The sequence below is a fragment of the Notolepis coatsorum genome (genome assembly GCF_963971535.1).
Source record: "Notolepis coatsorum genome assembly, chromosome: 9".
NCBI classification, from domain to species: domain Eukaryota; kingdom Metazoa; phylum Chordata; class Actinopteri; order Aulopiformes; family Paralepididae; genus Notolepis; species Notolepis coatsorum.
The window spans coordinates 40,216,666-40,237,893 of NC_140173.1; the positions used below are offsets into that span (position 1 = coordinate 40,216,666).

At 49.2% G+C, this 21,228-nt stretch overlaps 1 protein-coding gene across 1 annotated transcript in view; it reads right to left on the reverse strand.

The window, feature by feature from the left end:
• The window catches only part of smoc2 (SPARC related modular calcium binding 2), a gene marked incomplete at its 5' end in the record, with an annotated part of 121,479 nt that overhangs the window by 62,955 nt on the left and 37,296 nt on the right, over positions 1 to 21,228 (reverse strand). Inside the window, 2 exons of the mRNA XM_084321847.1 lie at positions 1,615 to 1,689; positions 20,424 to 20,507. Coding sequence (XP_084177973.1) covers positions 1,615 to 1,689; positions 20,424 to 20,507 — 159 coding nt within the window. The remainder of the gene's footprint in view (positions 1 to 1,614; positions 1,690 to 20,423; positions 20,508 to 21,228) is intronic.

Genomic DNA, 21,228 nt, shown 5'->3' on the forward strand with positions numbered 1-21,228 from the left:
CGGAGTCAGACAAGAAGATAGATACCTATCCTCTCTGTGCGTTCAGTAGAAGGCTATCGAGCTGCAAGCTTCCATTCATGTGTGCTAAGCTAGGCTAGCTTGCAGCCGGATAGCTTTATACTGAACACAGAGAGGAAATATCTATCTATCTTCTTGTCTGCCTCTGGAGAAGACACTTGAAAACGGCTGACACGTTTTCTGATTCATCAAAGAAAAGCTTTCATTCACTTGTCCTTGAAAGTCAAATGCTTCCCACAGCCATCCAACAATAACCACACATTCAACAGCTACCTAGGTAGTGAGATCCTGGTTTAAGAAGTCCTGCCTTATCATCACCATCACAAACTTGGTGAACCCAGAGATGGTGGTTAAGATCAGATCCCACCAGAACCTTCTCTCTTGTGTCTCTCCTACTCTGTCTCCCTGCTGGCCTGGGATCAGATCCCACCAGAACATACTCTGTCTCCCTCTCAGCCTTCCTACTGTGTCAATAAAGAACCTTCTCTCCTGTGTCTCCTCTACTCTGTCTCCCTCTCAGTCTTCCTACTGTCTCAATAAAGAACCTTCTATCCTGTGTCTCCTCTACTCTGTCTCCCTCTCAGCCTTCCTACTGTCTCAATAAGAACCTTCTCTCCTGTGTCTCTCCTACTCTGTCTCCCTCTCAGCCTTCCTACTGTCTCAATAAAGAACCTTCCCTCCTGTGTCTCCCCTACTATGTCTCCCTCTTAGCCTTCCTACTGTCTCAATAAAGAACCTTCTCTCCTGTGTCTCCTCTACTCTGTCTCCCTCTCAGCCTTCCTACTGTCTCAATAAAGAACATTCTCTCCTGTGTCTCCTCTATTCTGTCTCCCTCTCAGCCTTCCTACTGTCTCAATAAAGAACCTTCTCTCCAGTGTCTCCTCTACTCTGTCTCCCTCTCAGCCTTCCTACTGTCTCAATAAAGAACATTCTCTCCTGTGTATCCCCTACTCTGTCTCGCTCTCAGCCTTCCTACTGTCTCAATAAAGAACCTTCTCTCCTCTGTCTCCCTCTCAGCCTTCCTACTGTCTCAATAAAGAACCTTCTCTCCTGTGTCTCCTCTACTCTGTCTCCCTCTCAGCCTTCCTACTGTCTCAATAAAGAACCTTCTCTCCTGTGTCTTCTCTACTCTGTCTCCCTCTCAGCCTTCCTACTGTCTCAATAAAGAACCTTCCCTCCTGTGTCTCCTATACTCTGTCTCCCTCTCAGCCTTCCTACTGTCTCAATAAAGAACCTTCCCTCCTGTGTCTCCCCTACTCTGTCTCCCTCTCAGCCTTCCTACTGTCTCAATAAAGAACCTTCCCTCCTGTGTCTCCCCTACTCTGTCTCCCTCTCAGCCTTCCTACTGTCTCAATAAAAAGAAGAAGAAACACCAGGGGGAGGGCTGCTCTCTCTCCTGTTCTAAAACAAAGCACGCTGTGTCATTCTGAACTCACCTCCTGACCTGGTTATATTGTTCTAAACTCACCTTGTGACCTGGTTCTGTTGTTCTGAACTCACCTCCTGACCTGGTTCTGTTGTTCTGAACTCACCTCCTGACCTGGTTCTATTGTTCTGAACTCACCTCCTGACCTGGTTCTATTGTTCTAAACTCACCATGTGACCTGGTTCTGTTGTTCTGTCGGCTACGGACCTGCTCGGTCCACAGCGTGGGGTACTGAGAGATCAGATCTGAAACACAGGATATATTGTTATTTACTAGTTAGAGAAGGTCCGTTCAAAAACACATAATGGTGTAACACCTGGCTTTACACACATTTCCAATACACAGTTACATGTGCTGTAGACCGATTATCAAACTCAACACAGCCTGGGTACAGTAGGTATAGGTGTTATAATTGGTCACAGCAGCTATGATTTTTAACATTTACCATTAGAGATGCACCAATATGATGGTTTCACTGCCAATACAAATTCCAAGAACAACTGCTACTTTAAGTTTTGTCCCAAGCAGAGTACTGAGCCCATCCACTACCTTTACTAGTGCAACAATATACTTAGTTAGTTCGTTTGGGGTCGTTGGACAAAGATGCCTGAGGAATAATCATCCTTTACTTCCTAGATCTGCCATCCTTTCATCTATACAAAAGACATACAATTAAATGACTTTGCTTTGACTTATGACATCTCACACTCAGGCTGGTATCAGTATAATATCACAGTATCAGTATAATATCACAGTATCTGTTGTGAAGGGCCAGATTAAACCGAATATATATATTTATTTGTATATATATATTTAATTGTATTTGTATATTCTCTAATATTCCCTGATATCCCTTGTATATTCCTTGTACAATATGCATTGAATATCCATTCTAGCCTACTGAACATCCCATAATAGTCTCCATTCTACTATTGGTCGAGACCTTGGTGCCAGGCTGCCATACCCCCCAGACCCAGTTCAAACGTACCGCTCAACATGTACGAACAAGTCCTAGTTCCGCGTAGGAATCTGGCTACCGCACCACTAACGGTACTATTTGTTCATAGTGCGTATATATACTGCGCTACTAAAGTAGGACTTTCTTTTTAGTCCAGTTTCTTACCCTCCAATAGAGTGACAGACGTAAAGCCTCCCCGCGACGCCACGTGTGGGAGTAAGGCCAAGTTCGGCCTACCATCGGTATTGAGACATCGTGTATATTAATATTTGAATAGTCATATTTGGCACTATATCGTCGAGTTGGACGTAGTCTATTAAGCTAATAATAGTCTATTCATATGTAGTGCTTTGTGCGGTGAGAATACTATCGTAGTCAGTACCCCATCGTTTCGGGCAGAGAACTGGCTGCTTATCCAGGGTGGCCGACCCCATGTGAGGCTGCACCCGAGGAGCCCCAGAGCCGACGAGCGAGTGGACCTGCATACCGGATTATTCTACCGACGACAGCCCGCCTTCCCAGGCACGGATTATGCTTTGTATACAGTGATTATTCTATGGATAAAGACCAACACTGCCGTGTGTTGGAAACCCCCCCCCCGGAGAGGACGACAGGTGAGGAGACGCTCTACACGACGAGGCCGCTTCACGTCTCTCCATCGTGGACCGAAGGAAGCCGGCCCACAGAGAGTCCAACTGCTTTCATCTGTGGATCGAGGATCGCTGAGGCACCGAGCCGCACAACCGTGGGTTCTCCCAGGATACCCTCGGCCAGACGGATACAGCCAGACTCTACCCCCCCCCCTTCTCCAGTTGTCTTACAAGCGACCGGAATTCCCCCCTAGTGTATCCAGTTCTATAATCATTAAAGTATCATTGCTATTATTCCTTAAATATTCCAGGTTGTATATTTACCGCCTGCGCCACCAGAGATTGGACGTTCTCTATTGATATACCAACGAATACTCATTTGCCATAAAAGTGCATCCTATTTCAAATCATAAATGTAATCAAGTGATTGCTCTACATACCTTTTGCTATGTATTAATTATTATTAAACGCAGACTTTCGACTTGGTACATTTGTGTTGGATCGTTTCATCTACGTGGGAGTGTTTACCATAATTATTTATGCCTAGTACTGGGTGGCCAGAGTCTAAAGTACAAGAGGTAGTGGTAGTAAGTATCATATCTAACAATACAGTCAGGGAATTGTACCCCTCAGTTACAATTGGTCCTTCGAGCCGGATGGTAATTAGTGTAATATTAATATAGTGTTATTAATATTGAAATGGCCTATGATGAACACTCCACGAAACGATCCTCCTAACCAACGCCCGCAGCGCGAACGACGGCTCCCTCAGTACTTAGAGGCTTACGCTGTCAGTCAACAACCTAGTCTTCTACTAACAGTAAACGCGGTAAAACTAGAAAGTAAAAGTATGTCTAACCCCAACGCCCAGACTACCCCGACCATAGAGGCCCCTACGGGTTCTAATGTAACTGACCAAGTTCACGGTGGGGACCAGTGGGAACCAGACATGACTTCACACCCCGCCAGTACTGAAGAAGTAGTCCCCGATGAGTCCCGGGAGGAATACAACGCTACCGAGAGAGAACTCGGCACGGAAGAAGACGGGGAGAGCACCGTGGAGATAGAGCTCCAAGGCTCCGCAAGGAGTACCCCGAGGGAAGGCTCCCCTATACAACCGCCTTCTCCCAGCGAGGCAGAGAGGACCCTACAGCAGGCCTTCCTCATCAGCCTGAACGCCGCTGCTGAACGCGACCGACTGCAGATCCAGCAGCGGAGCGAAGAAGAGCATATACGTCTAGAAATAAGACGCATTCAGAGGGAAGAGAATGTGGCCCGAGACCGAGCAGACAGCCAGCGAGCAGCTGCTGGTGCTCTACGGGACGCAGAGCGCGACAGACAGCAAGCGCAACTAATAGAACAGCTGATCAGACGGACAACACCCTCTCCCTCCGCCAGAGGCTCCAGGAACTCGTCTAGACACACCTCCAGGGCGGCATCCCCTAGCCGAGTAAACAACCCTGAACTTGACCAACAGACGAGGTCTATACCCCCCACAGACCACCTCCCCCCACTGGTCCAAGCGAGACCTAGCAACCGGGAAGGAGCAGCATATCCTGTGGAGAGGCTAAACCAGAGACTACAAGCACTGGATGACCTAACTGAAGACGAAGAGGAAGAGGAGGAGAACCACGCCCGACGACAGCACAGTACTCTACCGGACCAGGAGGTCCGGTACAGCCCAGGCTATACTCCCGCGGAGCTGCGCTACAGACCCCCGACTCTATACCCGGGTGAGCACGACGCACGACCCGCACCGAGGAACAGCACCTGGACAAGCGGGCCATGGTACACTGCCGGTACCAGCCCATACCAAGGAGCGGGAGGAGACTCGCCTAGGAGGCCTCTCCCCCAACGCTCGCCGATGTATCCACAGTCAGCGTCATACATTGGCACGCCTATGGTACCCGACTTCACCCAAGAGAACCGGGCCCAGTATACAGAACTCTGCATGTGTCTGGAGACCATGTTGGTGGATGTATTGGATGAACGCCATAAATACGCCATCCTACTGAAGCACTTAAAGGTACCCCGCGCACATAATATAGCGCTCGCCTACGCGACTTCCACCACCCCATACACAGCAGCGCTGGTAGCATTGGACCAGAGGTATGGGCGCATATGGGATTACGTGATCCAGGAGATCCGACACATCGACCGCTTACCCCCAGCAATAGACAATCGAGCACTGGACGACCTGTCCATCAGAGTGCAGTCCCTGGTAGGGATGTTGGGAGCGCAGAGAGAGAAGGGGAGGCATGAACTTTACGCCAACTCAAATGTGGAAAGGATCTTGGAGAAGCTGCCGCCCGCTCGACAGGAGCGCTTTAGGCGGCAGAGAGACCACCGAGACCCGAATGGCCCCGAACCGAACCTCCTCGATCTAGCAGACTTCCTGGCGAGAGAAGTCAGCAGCCTACGGCTGGATACATTCGGACGGAGCACCCCTGGCTCCAGAGAAGGAACCAGACGACTAAATGATGGAAGAAGATCGGTGACTGTGATGCACCAATCGGAGTCAGTACCGAGCAGCAGGAGCCACAGTACCCCCTCCAGAACGGAGAAGTGGAAGATAGTGTGCCCCTACTGTGAGAAAGAACACTGGCTAGCGCAATGTGACTCCTCCCCCAAGCTGAACGCGGAGGAAGCAAGTCAATGGATAAAGTCCAACAAGCGCTGTTTTCGCTGTGCGCGCTCACACATGGCAGCCGAATGCCGCTTAAAGAAAGGGTGCACCAAGTGCGATGGAGCCCATCTGGACATACTTCACGACAGTAACAGACGCCGCCCTTCACCCGCACCATCCAGCAGCAAAGCGAGCGTCATGTACATCGATCCCGCCAGCAGCAGTGGAGCCCGAGTACTCCTAAAAGTAGTGCGTGTGACACTAAGCTACCAGAATAAAGTCCTGGACACTTACGCCGTCCTCGATGACGGGTCAGAGAAGACCCTTCTGCTCGCCTCCGCTGCGGCCCAGCTAGGGCTGCGGGGAAGCGAAACCCAAATGACAATTCGGACAATAAGACGAGATTTGAAGACGATAAAGGGCGAGAATGTCTCATTCTCTATCGCAGCAAGCGGCCAGCCTGAGCGACGGTACCAGATTACAGACGCTTTCACCAGCCAAGAAATAGGACTGTCGCGGTACACATACCCCGTCGCCAAGCTGATGGAGAAATATGCACATCTGCGCAAGTTACCGATCCCGCTCATAGACAATGCTATGCCGACCCTGTTGATAGGCTCCGACCATGCAGACCTCATTGTCCCGATAGACCGGGTTCATACCGGACCCCGAGGCTGTCCTGCAGCAGTCGAGACCCGTTTGGGATGGACTCTCCAAGGCCCGCTCGCCAAATCTCTCAACCGAAGTACAGCCACTAGATGTCTCCACTCCCGAGTCACAGAGGGAGAAACCGCACTCCTGCAACACGTAGAGCGGTTATGGACCTTGGAACAAATGCCCTTTAAGAACGGAAAGAAAGACATTCGCTCTAAAGATGACATTTACGCCATTCACCTCCTCGAGACAGGGACCAAGAGAGTCCCGGTCAACGGCGTGTTGAGATACGCCACGCCACTCCTGCGGCGAGAAGGAATGCCTACTTTCCACGCCAAGACAGACGCCACAGAACGGTACCTGCTGAACACGGAGCGGCGCTTAGCCAAGAACCCCGCCCAAGAGAGTGTATACCGCGCTGAGATTGAGAAGCTCATCACAGCGGGACACGTCACAAAGATGGACATTAAAGAGGCTGACCAGACCACTGAATCGTGGTACGTGCCTCACCACAAGGTCCATCACAACGGTAAAGACTGCATAGTATTTAACTGCAGCTACCAGATCGGATCCCAAAATCTGAATAAAGAGTTACTGCCCGGTCCCACACTCGGCCCCTCCCTACTCGGCGTTCTACTCCGCTTCCGCCAGGAAAAGGTGGCCATCAGCGGGGACATTAAAGGAATGTTCCTGCAGGTGAGATTAGTAGAGGAGGACAAGCCCCTGTTACGGTTCCTATGGAGAGAGAAGCCAGGAGATGAGCACCCAGCCATCTACCAATGGGAAGTCCTCCCCTTCGGAACGACGTGCAGCCCCTGCTGTGCTACATTTGCACTACAGAAACATGTAGCAGAGGACCCAGCAGCGGACGAAGAGGTCCGACACAGCGTAAAGAACAGCTTCTACGTAGACAACTGTCTACAAAGCCTTTCAACCCAGGAAGAAGCCGAGGCTCTCCTGATTAAACTCCGCGCCTCATTGATCAAAGGCGGCTTTGATCTCAGGCAGTGGGCCAGCAGCGATCCGCAAGTACTGCGCAGCCTCTCCTCCGAGGACAAGGCAGCCAGCAGCGAGACCTGGATGGCTACAATCCCGGGAGAAGCCCAGGAGATGACCCTGGGATTGGTGTGGCGATTCAAAACAGATTCGCTTCACTACAGACACAAGCCCCTGACTACGGAGCAGGGAAGGCCGGCGGCGGCGCCGACCACCAGACGGAGTGTGTACACAACACTCGCCCGACAATATGACCCGCTAGGATGTATTCTACCGTACACCACCAGGGCAAAAATGATTGTACGAGCATTGTGGGACAAGGACCAGGGCTGGGACGACCCCATTCCCGCACACCTTGCATCCACCTGGAGAGAGTGGGAGATGGAGCTCCACTCACTCCCAGGCGTTAATATGCGCCGAAGCTACTTCCCACCCACGGTGAGGCCAGAGACATGTAAAATGGACTTACACGTCTTCAGTGACGCCTCAGAGGTCGCATACGGATCAGTAGCCTACTTGCGGGCCCAAGAAGAGGGGGGAGAGATCTACACAGCATTTGTCCTCGCCCGCTCGAGAATAGCCCCACGCAAGCAACAATCTATCCCACGCCTAGAGCTCTGCGCAGCCCTAGCCGGAGCGCACCTAGCCACGCTCATCCAACGTGAGCTCACCATACCGGTGTCTAGAACAATCCTGTGGTCAGATTCCACGACAGTACTCACCTGGATCAAATCGGACTCATGCAAGTACAAAATCTTCGTGGGAGTCAGAGTCACCGAGATTCAAGACTTAACCGAAGAGTTAACCGGAGAAACAGAGTGGCGCTACGTTGATACAAAACAGAACCCAGCTGACGTCATCACCCGGGGAATGCCCCTAGATGACCTCACCCGTCGCAATGTCTACAGTGACGGCCCAGCATTCCTAAAGCTCCCGGAAGGAGAGTGGCCCACGCCTATCCCGAGGGAAGCCAGTCAGGAGGAGGCTGAGAATAAGAAGCCTGTGTTCTGTGGATTGAGCACTGTTATCTCCGCAGACCCCAACATAGATGATTGCACTACCATAGAGAGTGCACAACAAAGGACATTCCTACTGCACTACCTACCGTCTCTACAGACCCGCCAGAAGTGGGTAAAGGAGAGAGACAATTTGACAGAAGGAACAGTCGTCATGATTATTGATCAATCACTGCCCAGAGCTATGTGGCCGGCCGGCCGCGTAAGCAAAGTGATCACCGGTGCCGAAGGCAAGGTCCGAGCAGCTGAAGTGCTTGTCCAGGGTCGCACTTACACCCGTCCCGTGGCGAGGCTCATAGAACTGCCCCGACTCCCAGACACAATCGATGATGACCATGACCCTATAACCCTATGACTTTGTGAAGTTGACTGACCCCTACAGCAAACCCTTATGTGTAAATAGACAACGCGATTAATCTGTCTCTGCTTAACTGATTAGGTCTGGGACCAATCAGGGGGTGGCTGTTGTGAAGGGCCAGATTAAACCGAATATATATATTTATTTGTATATATATATTTAATTGTATTTGTATATTCTCTAATATTCCCTGATATCCCTTGTATATTCCTTGTACAATATGCATTGAATATCCATTCTAGCCTACTGAACATCCCATAATAGTCTCCATTCTACTATTGGTCGAGACCTTGGTGCCAGGCTGCCATACCCCCCAGACCCAGTTCAAACGTACCGCTCAACATGTACGAACAAGTCCTAGTTCCGCGTAGGAATCTGGCTACCGCACCACTAACGGTACTATTTGTTCATAGTGCGTATATATACTGCGCTACTAAAGTAGGACTTTCTTTTTAGTCCAGTTTCTTACCCTCCAATAGAGTGACAGACGTAAAGCCTCCCCGCGACGCCACGTGTGGGAGTAAGGCCAAGTTCGGCCTACCATCGGTATTGAGACATCGTGTATATTAATATTTGAATAGTCATATTTGGCACTATATCGTCGAGTTGGACGTAGTCTATTAAGCTAATAATAGTCTATTCATATGTAGTGCTTCGTGCGGTGAGAATACTATCGTAGTCAGTACCCCATCGTTTCGGGCAGAGAACTGGCTGCTTATCCAGGGTGGCCGACCCCATGTGAGGCTGCACCCGAGGAGCCCCAGAGCCGACGAGCGAGTGGACCTGCATACCGGATTATTCTACCGACGACAGCCCGCCTTCCCAGGCACGGATTATGCTTTGTATACAGTGATTATTCTATGGATAAAGACCAACACTGCCGTGTGTTGGAAACCCCCCCCCCCCGGAGAGGACGACAGGTGAGGAGACGCTCTACACGACGAGGTCGCTTCACGTCTCTCCATCGTGGACCGAAGGAAGCCGGCCCACAGAGAGTCCAACTGCTTTCATCTGTGGATCGAGGATCGCTGAGGCACCGAGCCGCACAACCGTGGGTTCTCCCAGGATACCCTCGGCCAGACGGATACAGCCAGACTCTACCCCCCCCCCCTTCTCCAGTTGTCTTACAAGCGACCGGAATTCCCCCCTAGTGTATCCAGTTCTATAATCATTAAAGTATCATTGCTATTATTCCTTAAATATTCCAGGTTGTATATTTACCGCCTGCGCCACCAGAGATTGGACGTTCTCTATTGATATACCAACGAATACTCATTTGCCATAAAAGTGCATCCTATTTCAAATCATAAATGTAATTAAGTGATTGCTCTACATACCTTTTGCTATGTATTAATTATTATTAAACGCAGACTTTCGACTTGGTACATTTGTGTTGGATCGTTTCATCTACGTGGGAGTGTTTACCATAATTATTTATGCCTAGTACTGGGTGGCCAGAGTCTAAAGTACAAGAGGTAGTGGTAGTAAGTATCATATCTAACAATACAGTCAGGGAATTGTACCCCTCAGTTACAGTATCAGTATAATATCACAGTATCAGTATAATGTCACAGTATCAGTATAATATCCTGTCACAGTATCAGTATAATATCACAGTATCAGTATAATATCCTGTCACAGTATCAGTGTAATATCACAGTATCAGTATAATATCACAGTGTTGTGAAGGATCAGATTAAACCGAATATATATATTTATTTATATATATTTAATTGTATTTGTATATCGTTTGATATCCCCTGTATATTCCTTGTACAATATGCACTGAATATCCCTTTAGTCTACTAAACAGCCCATAATAGTTTCATTCTACCATTGGACGAGAACCTGGCGCCAGGTTGCCATACCCCTAGGTTCAAGTTCAATCGTGCCGCCCAACATGTCGTGGCAAGCCCCGGTTCCGCGTAGGAATACGTCGGGCGAAATACGAATGGTACTATTTGTTCATAGCGCATATATATATGGCGCAAGTAAAGTAGAACTTTCTTTTAGTCCAGTTCTTTACCCTCCAACAGAGTGACAGACGCAAAGCCTCACCCACGACGCACGTGTGGTGTAGTAAGGCCTACTTGGCCTCAGAATAGGCATTGAGATATCGTGTAGATTAATACTTGAATAGTCATAGTTTGGCACTATACCGTCGAGTTGGACGTATTATATTAAGCTAATAATAGTCTATTTATGTATGGTGCATCGTTCGGTTAGAGTTATAAAGTTATCAGTACCCCCATCGTTCCTGACGTTATCTGGACGCTTAACCAGGCTGGGCAGACCCCTAGTGGTGCTTGCATCCGAGGAGCTCCGGGCCAGGGCGACTGGACCTGTATATTGGATTACTCTACCCGGACGACGGCGAGCCTTCCGCGGCTTGGATTATGCTTTGGGTGCTTTGATTATTCCATGGATAACGGCCAACACTGCGGAGTGTTGGAACTACCCCCCGGAGAGGACTCCAGGTGAGACGGCGCTCTACACCAGTGAGGTCGCCTCACGTCTCTCCGTTGTGGACCGGCAGCTACCGTCCACCAGAGGGTCCAGCTGTATTCGTCTGCGGACCGAGGTTCTGTGGGCACCGTGTTCAAGACTTTGAATTCTCCCAAGAAACTGTCGGCCAGATGGGATACCGCCAGCGGCTTCTCTAACCCCCCCCCTCCTACTGTCTTACAACCAGCGGGACCCCCCCCCCCCCCCTTAGTGTATCCAGCTATAATCATTTAAGTACCATCGCTATAGTTTCCTAAATATCCAGGTTGTATACTTACTCCCTGCGTAACCAGAGATTGGACATTCAATGTTGATTTACCTACGAATACTCATTTGCCATACAAGTGCATATTTCAAATCATAAGTGTAAACAAGTGAACGTTGTATATACCTTTTGCTATATTAAACCTTCGATTTGTACATTTGTGTGGATTCGTTTCATCAGGTGGGAAAGTGTTCATCATACTTATATCATGTACTGGATGGCCAGAAGTTAAAGTACAAGAGGTAGTGGTATTAAATACCATATCTAACAATACAGTCAGGGAATTGTACCCCTCAGTTACAATTGGTCCTTCGAGCCGGAGGGTAACTAGTGTAATATTAATATAGTGTTATTAATATTGAAATGGCCTATGATGAACACTCCACGAAACGGTCCTCCTAACCTAGAACGCCCGCGGCGCAGACGACAGCCACCTCAGTACTTAGAGGATTACACTGTCAGTCAACTACCTAGCCTTCGACAAACGGTAAACGCGGTAAAAGTAGAAAGTAAAATTATGTCTGACCTTAACGACCAGGTTTCCCCGACCACAGAGGCCCTGGTAGGTCCTAATGTAACTGACCAAGCTCACGGTGGGGACCAGGAAGGAGCCGACATGCCTTTACCCCCCGCCACTACCCAAGAAGTAGTCCCCGACCAGCCCCGGGAGGAAGACAACCCTACAGAGAGAGAACTCTGCACGGAAGAAGAGGAGGAGAGCGCCGAGGAAATAGAGCTCCAGGACTCCCCAACGAGTACCCCCAGGAGCGGCTCACGCAGGAGCGGCTCACCTCCACAACCTCCTTCCCCCAGCAAAGCGGAGAGGATGCTACAACAGGCGTTCCTCGTCAGCCTGACAGCCTCTACCGAACGCGATCGACTTCAGGGTGAACGCGACCGTCTCCAAGCACAACAACGGAGCGAAGAAGAGCGCACACGCCTGGAGATGAGACGCCTTCAGACAGAAGAGAATATGGCAAGAGACCGGGCCGACGCCCAGCGCGCCGCTGCCGGTGCCCAAAGAGAAGCAGATCTCACCAAGCGCGAAGTCGAGCGCGACAAGTGACACGCGCAGCTAATGGAGCAGCTGATCCGCAAGGCAACACCCTCTCCCTCCGCCAGGGGTTCAAGGAACTCGTCGAGACAACAGTCAAGGGCAGCGTCTCCTCAACGAGCAAGCGACCCTGAACTTGACCAACAGACCGAGCCTAGACCCCCCGTAGACCCCCTTCCCAGACCGGTCCAAGCGAGACCCAGCTACAAGGAAGGAGCGGCATAAACTGCGGAGAAGCTAAATAAACGATTACAGGATCTGGAAGATCTGATAGAGGAAGAAGAGGGAGAGGAGGAGAACCAAGCCCGACGACAGCACAGTACTCCACCGGACCAGGAGGTCCAGTACAGTCCAGGCTATACCCCCGCGGCGCTGCGCTACAGACCCCCGACTCTATTCGCGGGTGAGCACGATGCACAACCAGCCCCGAGGAATAGCACCTGGACCAGCGGGCCATGGTACCCTGTCAGTACCAGCCCACAGCGAGGCGGAAGAGGGGACTCGCCCAGGAGGTCTCTCCCCCAACGCTCGCCGATGTATCAGCCATCCACGGCGTCATACATTGCCACGCCGCCATTTCCAGACTTCGCCTATGAGAGTCGAGCACAGTACACGGAGCTCCGGATGTGCTTAGAGACAATGATGGTGGATGTCGCTGATGAACGCCACAAGTACGCAATATTACTGAAGCATCTGAAAGTACCGCGAGCGCACAATATAGCGCTAGCCTATGCCACCTCTTCGACACCATACACAGCGGCCCTAGCGGCGCTGGACCAGAGATATGGACGTATATGGGATTACGTAATCCAAGAGATAAGGCATATTGATCGCCTACCCCCAGCCACAGACAATCGCTCATTAGACGACCTGTCAATCAAAGTGCAGTCCCTGGTAGGGATGCTGGGAGCGCAACGGGAAAAGGGCATGCATGAGCTATACGCCAACTCTAACGTCGAGAGGATTTTGGAGAAGCTGCCACCCGCAAGACAGGAGCGTTTTAGGCGGCAGAGAGACTACCGGGATCCCAACGGCCCCGAGCCATCCCTCCTTGATCTAGCCGACTTCCTGGCGAGAGAAGTCAGCAGCTTACGACTGGATACATTCGGGCGGAGCACGCCAAGCTCCAGAGAGGGACCCAGGAGAATAAATGATGGAAGAAGATCGGTGACTGTCATGCACCAATCAGAGTCAGTACCGAGCAGTAAGAGTCACAGCACCCCCTCGAGAAAAGAGAAGTGGAAGATAGCGTGTCCCTACTGTGAGAAAGAACACTGGCTGTCACAATGTGACCTATTCACAAAGATGAATGCAGAAGAAGTGAGTCAATGGATAAAGTCCAACAGGCGCTGTTACCGATGTGCGCGGCCACACATGGCAGCCGAATGCCGCCTAAAGAAAAGGTGCAGTCGGTGCGATGGAGCCCATCTAGATATACTACACGACAGTAACAGAAGACAGCCTCCACCTGCACCATCGCGCGGCACCAAGGCAAGTGTCATGTACATTGACCCCGCCAGCAGCAGCGGCGCCCAAGTGCTCTTAAAGGTAGTCCGTGTGACATTGAGCTACCAAGATAAAGTCATGGACACTTACGCCGTCCTTGATGACGGGTCAGAGAAGACCCTTCTGCTCGCGTCCGCTGCGGCCCAGCTGGGACTGCGGGGGAGCAAGAACGAAATGACGATTCGGACAATAAGAAGAGATTTAAAGACGATAAAGGGCGAGAACGTCTCCTTCACTATCGCAGCAAACGGGCAGCCAGAGCGACGGTATAAGATTACAAATGCTTTCACCAGCCAAGAAATAGGACTATCGCAGTACACCTACCCTGTCGCCAAGTTGATGGATAAATATGTGCACCTGCGCCAATTACCTATCCCGCTCATAGACGGCGCTACCCCGACCCTGCTGATAGGCTCCGACCATGCAGAACTCATAGTCCCGATTGACCGGGTCCATACAGGACCCCGAGGCTGTCCTGCAGCAGTCGAGACCCGCCTAGGGTGGACCCTACAAGGCCCCCTCGCTAAATCTCTCAACCGAACAGCAGCCACTAGCTGCCTCCACTCCAGAACGACAGAAGAAGACACCACTCTCCTGCAGCATGTCGAGAGGCTATGGACATTAGAGACAATGCCCTTTAAGAACGAAAAGAAAGATATTCGTTCTAAAGAAGACATTTACGCCATCAACCTACTCGAGCAGGGGACAAAGAGAGTCACAGTCGGCGGAGTGATGAGATACGCAACTCCACTCCTGAGGCGAGAGGGAATGCCCACCTTTCATGCAAAGAAAGACGCCACGGAGCGCTATCTATTGAACACGGAGCGGCGCCTAGCCAAAGACCCCGCTCAAGAGAGTGTGTACCGCGCTGAGATTGAGAAGCTAATCACAGCGGGACACGTAACAAAGATTGACATTAAAGAGGCCGATCAGACGACCGAATCATGGTACGTGCCGCATCACAAGGTCCATCACAACGGCAAGGATCGCATTGTGTTTAACTGCAGCTACCAGATCGGATCCCAAAATCTGAATAAAGAGCTCTTGCCCGGCCCCACACTCGGCCCCTCCCTACTAGGCGTGCTACTGCGCTTCCGCCAGGACAAGGTGGCTATCAGCGGGGATATCAAAGGGATGTTCTTGCAGGTGAGACTAGTAGAGGAGGATAAGCCCCTGCTGCGGTTCCTATGGAGAGAGAGGATCGGAGATGAGAACCCAGCCATCTACCAGTGGGAAGTACTCCCCTTCGGAACCACATGCAGCCCGTGCTGTGCTACATTTGCACTACAGAAACACGTCGCAGAGGACCCAACAGCAGATGAAGAGGTCCAACACAGTGTGAAGAACAGTTTCTACGTGGACAACTGTTTACAAAGCGTTTCGACTCAAGAAGAAGCCGAGGCTCTCCTAATCAAGTTACGCGCCTCCCTGATCAAAGGCGGCTTTGATCTCAGGCAGTGGGCCAGCAGTGACCCGCACGTATTGCGCAGCCTCTCCCCCGCGGACAAGGCTGCCAGCAGCGAGACCTGGATGGCGACCATCCCAGGAGAAGCCCAAGAAATGACACTAGGAATAGTCTGGCGCTTCAAAACAGACTCGCTCCACTATAGACACAAACCCTTGGCTCCAGAGCAGGGAAGGTCGACGGCTACACCGACCACCAGACGGAGTGTGTACAGAACACTCGCCAGACAATATGACCCGTTGGGATGTATTCTACCTTACACCACCAGGGCAAAGATGATTGTACGAGCACTATGGGACAAGGACCAGGGCTGGGACGACCCAATACCCGCACACCTTGCCTCAACATGGAGAGAGTGGGAGACGGAACTCCGCTCACTCCCAGGCGTCAATATACGCCGCAGCTACTTCCCATCCACAGTGAGGCCAGAGACATGCGAGATTGATCTACACGTCTTCAGCGACGCCTCCGAAGTAGCCTATGGATCGGTGGCCTACTTGCGTGCCCAAGAGAAGGGAGGAAAGATACACACTGCTTTCATCCTGGCCCGCTCAAGAATAGCCCCACGTAAGCAACAATCTATCCCACGCCTAGAGCTCTGCGCAGCCCTAGCAGGAGCGCATCTAGCCACGTTAATCCAACGTGAACTCACCATTCCGGTGCACAGAACAATCTTGTGGTCAGATTCCACGACAGTACTCACATGGATCAAGTCTGATTCATGCAAATACAAAGTCTTCGTGGGAGTCAGAGTCACCGAGATTCAAGAGCTAACAGAAGCAGCGAGCTGGCGGTATGTGGACACCAAACACAACCCAGCTGACGTCATCACCCGGGGAATGTCTCTGGATGACCTAACCCGTCGCAACATCTACAGTGACGGACCAGAATTCCTCAAGCTCCCGGAAGGAGAGTGGCCTACGCCCACCCCACGGGAAGCAAGTAACGAGGAGGCTGAGAACAAGAAACCTATGTTCTGTGGACTGAGCACAGTCGCCTCCACAGACCCCAACATAGATGACTGCATTACCCTAGCGAGTGCGCAGCAAAGAACATTCCTGCGGCACCACCCAGAGATTCAGTCCACCACCGACATGTCAGCAGCTGACTACGAAGAAGCAGAACTTCTTCTACTACAACGAGCCCAGAGAGACTCGTTCCCCGATGAGCTAGACTGTCTACAGGGAGGAAACCCCGTCCCATCAGACAGCAGACTGCTCCACCTGGCACCAGAGAGTGACGCCCATAATCTCATCAGAGTGGGTGGTCGCCTGCGGAGAGCCCCCGATCTACCGGATGATATTAAGTACCCGATCGTCTTGAACAGCCGACACAAGGTCACAGAGCTGATCATAAAGAAATACGACGAAGATGTACACCACGCAGGAGCAGAGAGAGTCTTCGCGGAGATCAGACGTCGTTATTGGATACTGCAAGGCAGAGAAGCAGTACGGCGCTTCCAGCGAACCTGTCTAGACTGCCGTAAGTGGCGCGCGCAGCCCAGCATACCACGGATGGCTGACTTACCCCCCTGTCGCCTCCGAATCGGCGACAAGCCATTCCACTCCACAGGCATGGACTGCTTTGGCCCGTTGTATATAAAGAGAGGAAGAGGCACCGAGAAGCGGTGGGGTATTGTATTCAAATGCATGACCACCAGAGCGATACATATCGAGCTCCTTCCGACCATGAGCACAGACTCATTCCTTATGGCCTTCCGAAGATTCACATCACGGAAAGGAAAACCGTCTACATTGTTGTCTGATCACGGGACGAACTTCAAAGGCGGAGAAAGAGAGCTGAGAGAGAGCTTCCAAGCTATGGGCCCAGAACCTAAGACCCACCTCGCTCCATCCCAGATTGACTTCCAGTTTAATCCCCCGAACGCACCCCACTTCGGTGGAACCTGGGAACGAGAAGTACGTTCTATAAAGACAGCCCTGTACGCCGTGCTTGGGGCCCAGACTGTGGCGGAGGAAGTCCTAATGACAGTCCTCACGGAGATCGAGGGAGTATTGAACTCAAAGCCCCTCGGTTACGTCTCCAGTGATGTAGCAGATGTCGACCCAGTCACCCCCAACACACTCCTAATGGGGCGGCTGGACCCCGCGCTACCCCAGACAATGTACAGGCCTGAAGAAGCGAACGGCCGAAGAATGTGGAGGTACAGTCAAGTACTAGCTGACAAGTTTTGGAGCAGCTTCCTACTCCACTACCTACCGTCTCTACAGACCCGCCAGAAGTGGGTAAAAGAGAGAGACAATTTGACAGAAGGAACAGTCGTCATGATTATTGACCAGTCACTACCCAGAGCTATGTGGCCGGCTGGCCGCGTAAGCAAAGTGATCACCGGTGCCGATGGCAAGGTCCGAGCAGCTGAAGTACTCGTCCAAGGGCGCACGTACACACGTCCCGTGGCGAGGCTCATAGAACTGCCCCGACTCCCAGATACTATCGATGATGACCATGACCCCATGACTTTGTGAGTTGACTGACCCTTACAGCGGACCTTGAGTGGTAGACAGTGCGGTTAATCTGTCTCTGCCTAGCTAATTAGGTGGGACTAATTAGGGGGCGGCTGTTGTGAAGGATCAGATTAAACCGAATATATATATTTATTTATATATATATATTTAATTGTATTTGTATATCGTTTGATATCCCCTGTATATTCCTTGTACAATATGCACTGAATATCCCTTTAGTCTACTAAACAGCCCATAATAGTTTCATTCTACCATTGGACGAGAACCTGGCGCCAGGTTGCCATACCCCTAGGTTCAAGTTCAATCGTGCCGCCCAACATGTCGTGGCAAGCCCCGGTTCCGCGTAGGAATACGTCGGGCGAAATACGAATGGTACTATTTGTTCATAGCGCATATATATATGGCGCAAGTAAAGTAGAACTTTCTTTTAGTCCAGTTCTTTACCCTCCAACAGAGTGACAGACGCGAAGCCTCACCCACGACGCACGTGTGGTGTAGTAAGGCCTACTTGGCCTCAGAATAGGCATTGAGATATCGTGTAGATTAATAGTTGAATAGTCATAGTTTGGCACTATACCGTCGAGTTGGACGTATTCTATTAAGCTAATAATAGTCTATTTATGTATGGTGCATCGTTCGGTTAGAGTTATAAAGTTATCAGTACCCCCATCGTTCCTGACGTTATCTGGACGCTTAACCAGGCTGGGCAGACCCCTAGTGGTGCTTGCATCCGAGGAGCTCCGGGCCAGGGCGACTGGACCTGTATATTGGATTACTCTACCCGGACGACGGCGAGCCTTCCGCGGCTTGGATTATGCTTTGGGTGCTTTGATTATTCCATGGATAACGGCCAACACTGCGGAGTGTTGGAACTACCCCCCGGAGAGGACTCCAGGTGAGACGGCGCTCTACACCAGTGAGGTCGCCTCACATCTCTCCGTTGTGGACCGGCAGCTACCGTCCACCAGAGGGTCCAGCTGTATTCGTCTGCGGACCGAGGTTCTGTGGGCACCGTGTTCAAGACTTTGAATTCTCCCAAGACACCGTCGGCCAGATGGGATACCGCCAGCGGCTTCTCTAACCCCCCCCTCCTACTGTCTTACAACCAGCGGGACCCCCCCCCCCCCTTAGTGTATCCAGCTATAATCATTTAAGTACCATCGCTATAGTTTCCTAAATATCCAGGTTGTATACTTACTCCCTGCGTAACCAGAGATTGGACATTCAATGTTGATTTACCTACGAATACTCATTTGCCATACAAGTGCATATTTCAAATCATAAGTGTAAACAAGTGAACGTTGTATATACCTTTTGCTATATTAAACCTTCGATTTGTACATTTGTGTGGATTCGTTTCATCAGGTGGGAAAGTGTTCATCATACTTATATCATGTACTGGATGGCCAGAAGTTAAAGTACAAGAGGTAGTGGTATTAAATACCATATCTAACAATACAGTCAGGGAATTGTACCCCTCAGTTACACACAGTATCAGTATAATATCACAGTATCAGTATAATATCACAGTATCAGTATAATATCACAGTATCAGTATAATATCCTGTCACAGTATCAGTATAATATCACAGTATCAGTATAATATCACAGTATCAGTATAATATCCTGTCACAGTATCAGTATAATATCACAGTATCAGTATAATATCACAGTATCGGTATAATATCCTGTCACAGTATCAGTATAATATCACAGTATCAGTATAATAGTATAATATCACAGTATCAGTATAATATCACAGTATCAGTATAATATCACAGTATCAGTATAATATCACAGTATCAGTATAATATCCTGTCACAGTATCAGTATAATATCACAGTATCAGTATAATATCACAGTATCAGTATAATATCCTGTCACAGTATCAGTATAATATCACAGTATCAGTATAATATCACAGTATCAGTATAATATCCTGTCACGGTATCAGTATAATATCACAGTATCAGTATAATATCACAGTATCAGTATAATATCACAGTATCAGTATAATATCACAGTATCAGTATAATATCCTGTCACAGTATCAGTATAATATCACAGTATCAGTATAATATCACAGTATCAGTATAATATCCTGTCACAGTATCAGTATAATATCACAGTATCAGTATAATATCACAGTATCAGTATAATATCACAGTATCAGAATAATATCACAGTATCAGTATAATATCACAGTATCAGTGTAATATCACAGTATCAGTATAATATCCTGCCACAGTATCAATATAATATCACAGTATCAGTATAATATCACAGTATCAGTATAATATCCTGTCACAGTATCAATATAATATCACAGTATCAGTATAATATCACAGTATCAGTATAATATCACAGTATCAGTGTAATATCACAGTATCAGTATAATATCCTGCCACAGTATCAATATAATGGGTATAATATCTATATAATATCTATATAATATGGTTTTATTGGTGCATCCTGGGTTATAATAAGGATTGTTCCTCACCTTCCTCGTCCGTGGGCGAGTGTGGCTCCACCACCAGGCCGGCTGACTCATCTGCATTCAGAATGGAGAAGATTTGCAAGGAGACTACAATTACGAGAGTACGCTAGATTTGAGAACACTTAAACTACATGAGATTTTGCACATTGCCCGGGCCAAGAAAGGAATGGAGGGAGAAGGAGAGAGAGAGAAAGAGAGAGAGAGAGAGAGAGAGAGAGAGAGAGAGAGAGAGAGAGAGAGAGAGAGAGAGAGAGAGAGAGAGAGAGGGGGTAGAACTGAAAGAGGCATAATGAAAGAGGAGGTAGAATAGTATAGTAAGTATAGTATAGTACGTATAGTATAGTGTCGTACAGTGCAGAATAATATAGTATAGTTTAATATAGTAAGTATAGTATAGTAAGTATAGTACAGTAAGTATAGTATAGTGTAGTATAGTGTAGTAAGTATAGTTTAGTAAGTATAGTATAATATAGTATAGTAAGTATAGCATAGTATAGTGTATTATAGTAGAGTATAGTATATAGTATAGTAAGTATAGTAGAGTAGAGTAGAGTAGAGTATAGTACAGTATAGTATAGTACAGTATAGTATAGTATAGTATAGTATAGTAGAGTATAGTATAGTAGAGTATAGTATAGTACAGTATAGTAGAGTATAGTATAGTAGAGTATAGTAGAGTATAGTATAGTACAGTATAGTATAGTACAGTATAGTAGAGTAGAGTAGAGTATAGTATAGTAGAGTATAGTATAGTACAGTATAGTAGAGTATAGTATAGTAGAGTATAGTACAGTACAATATAGTACAG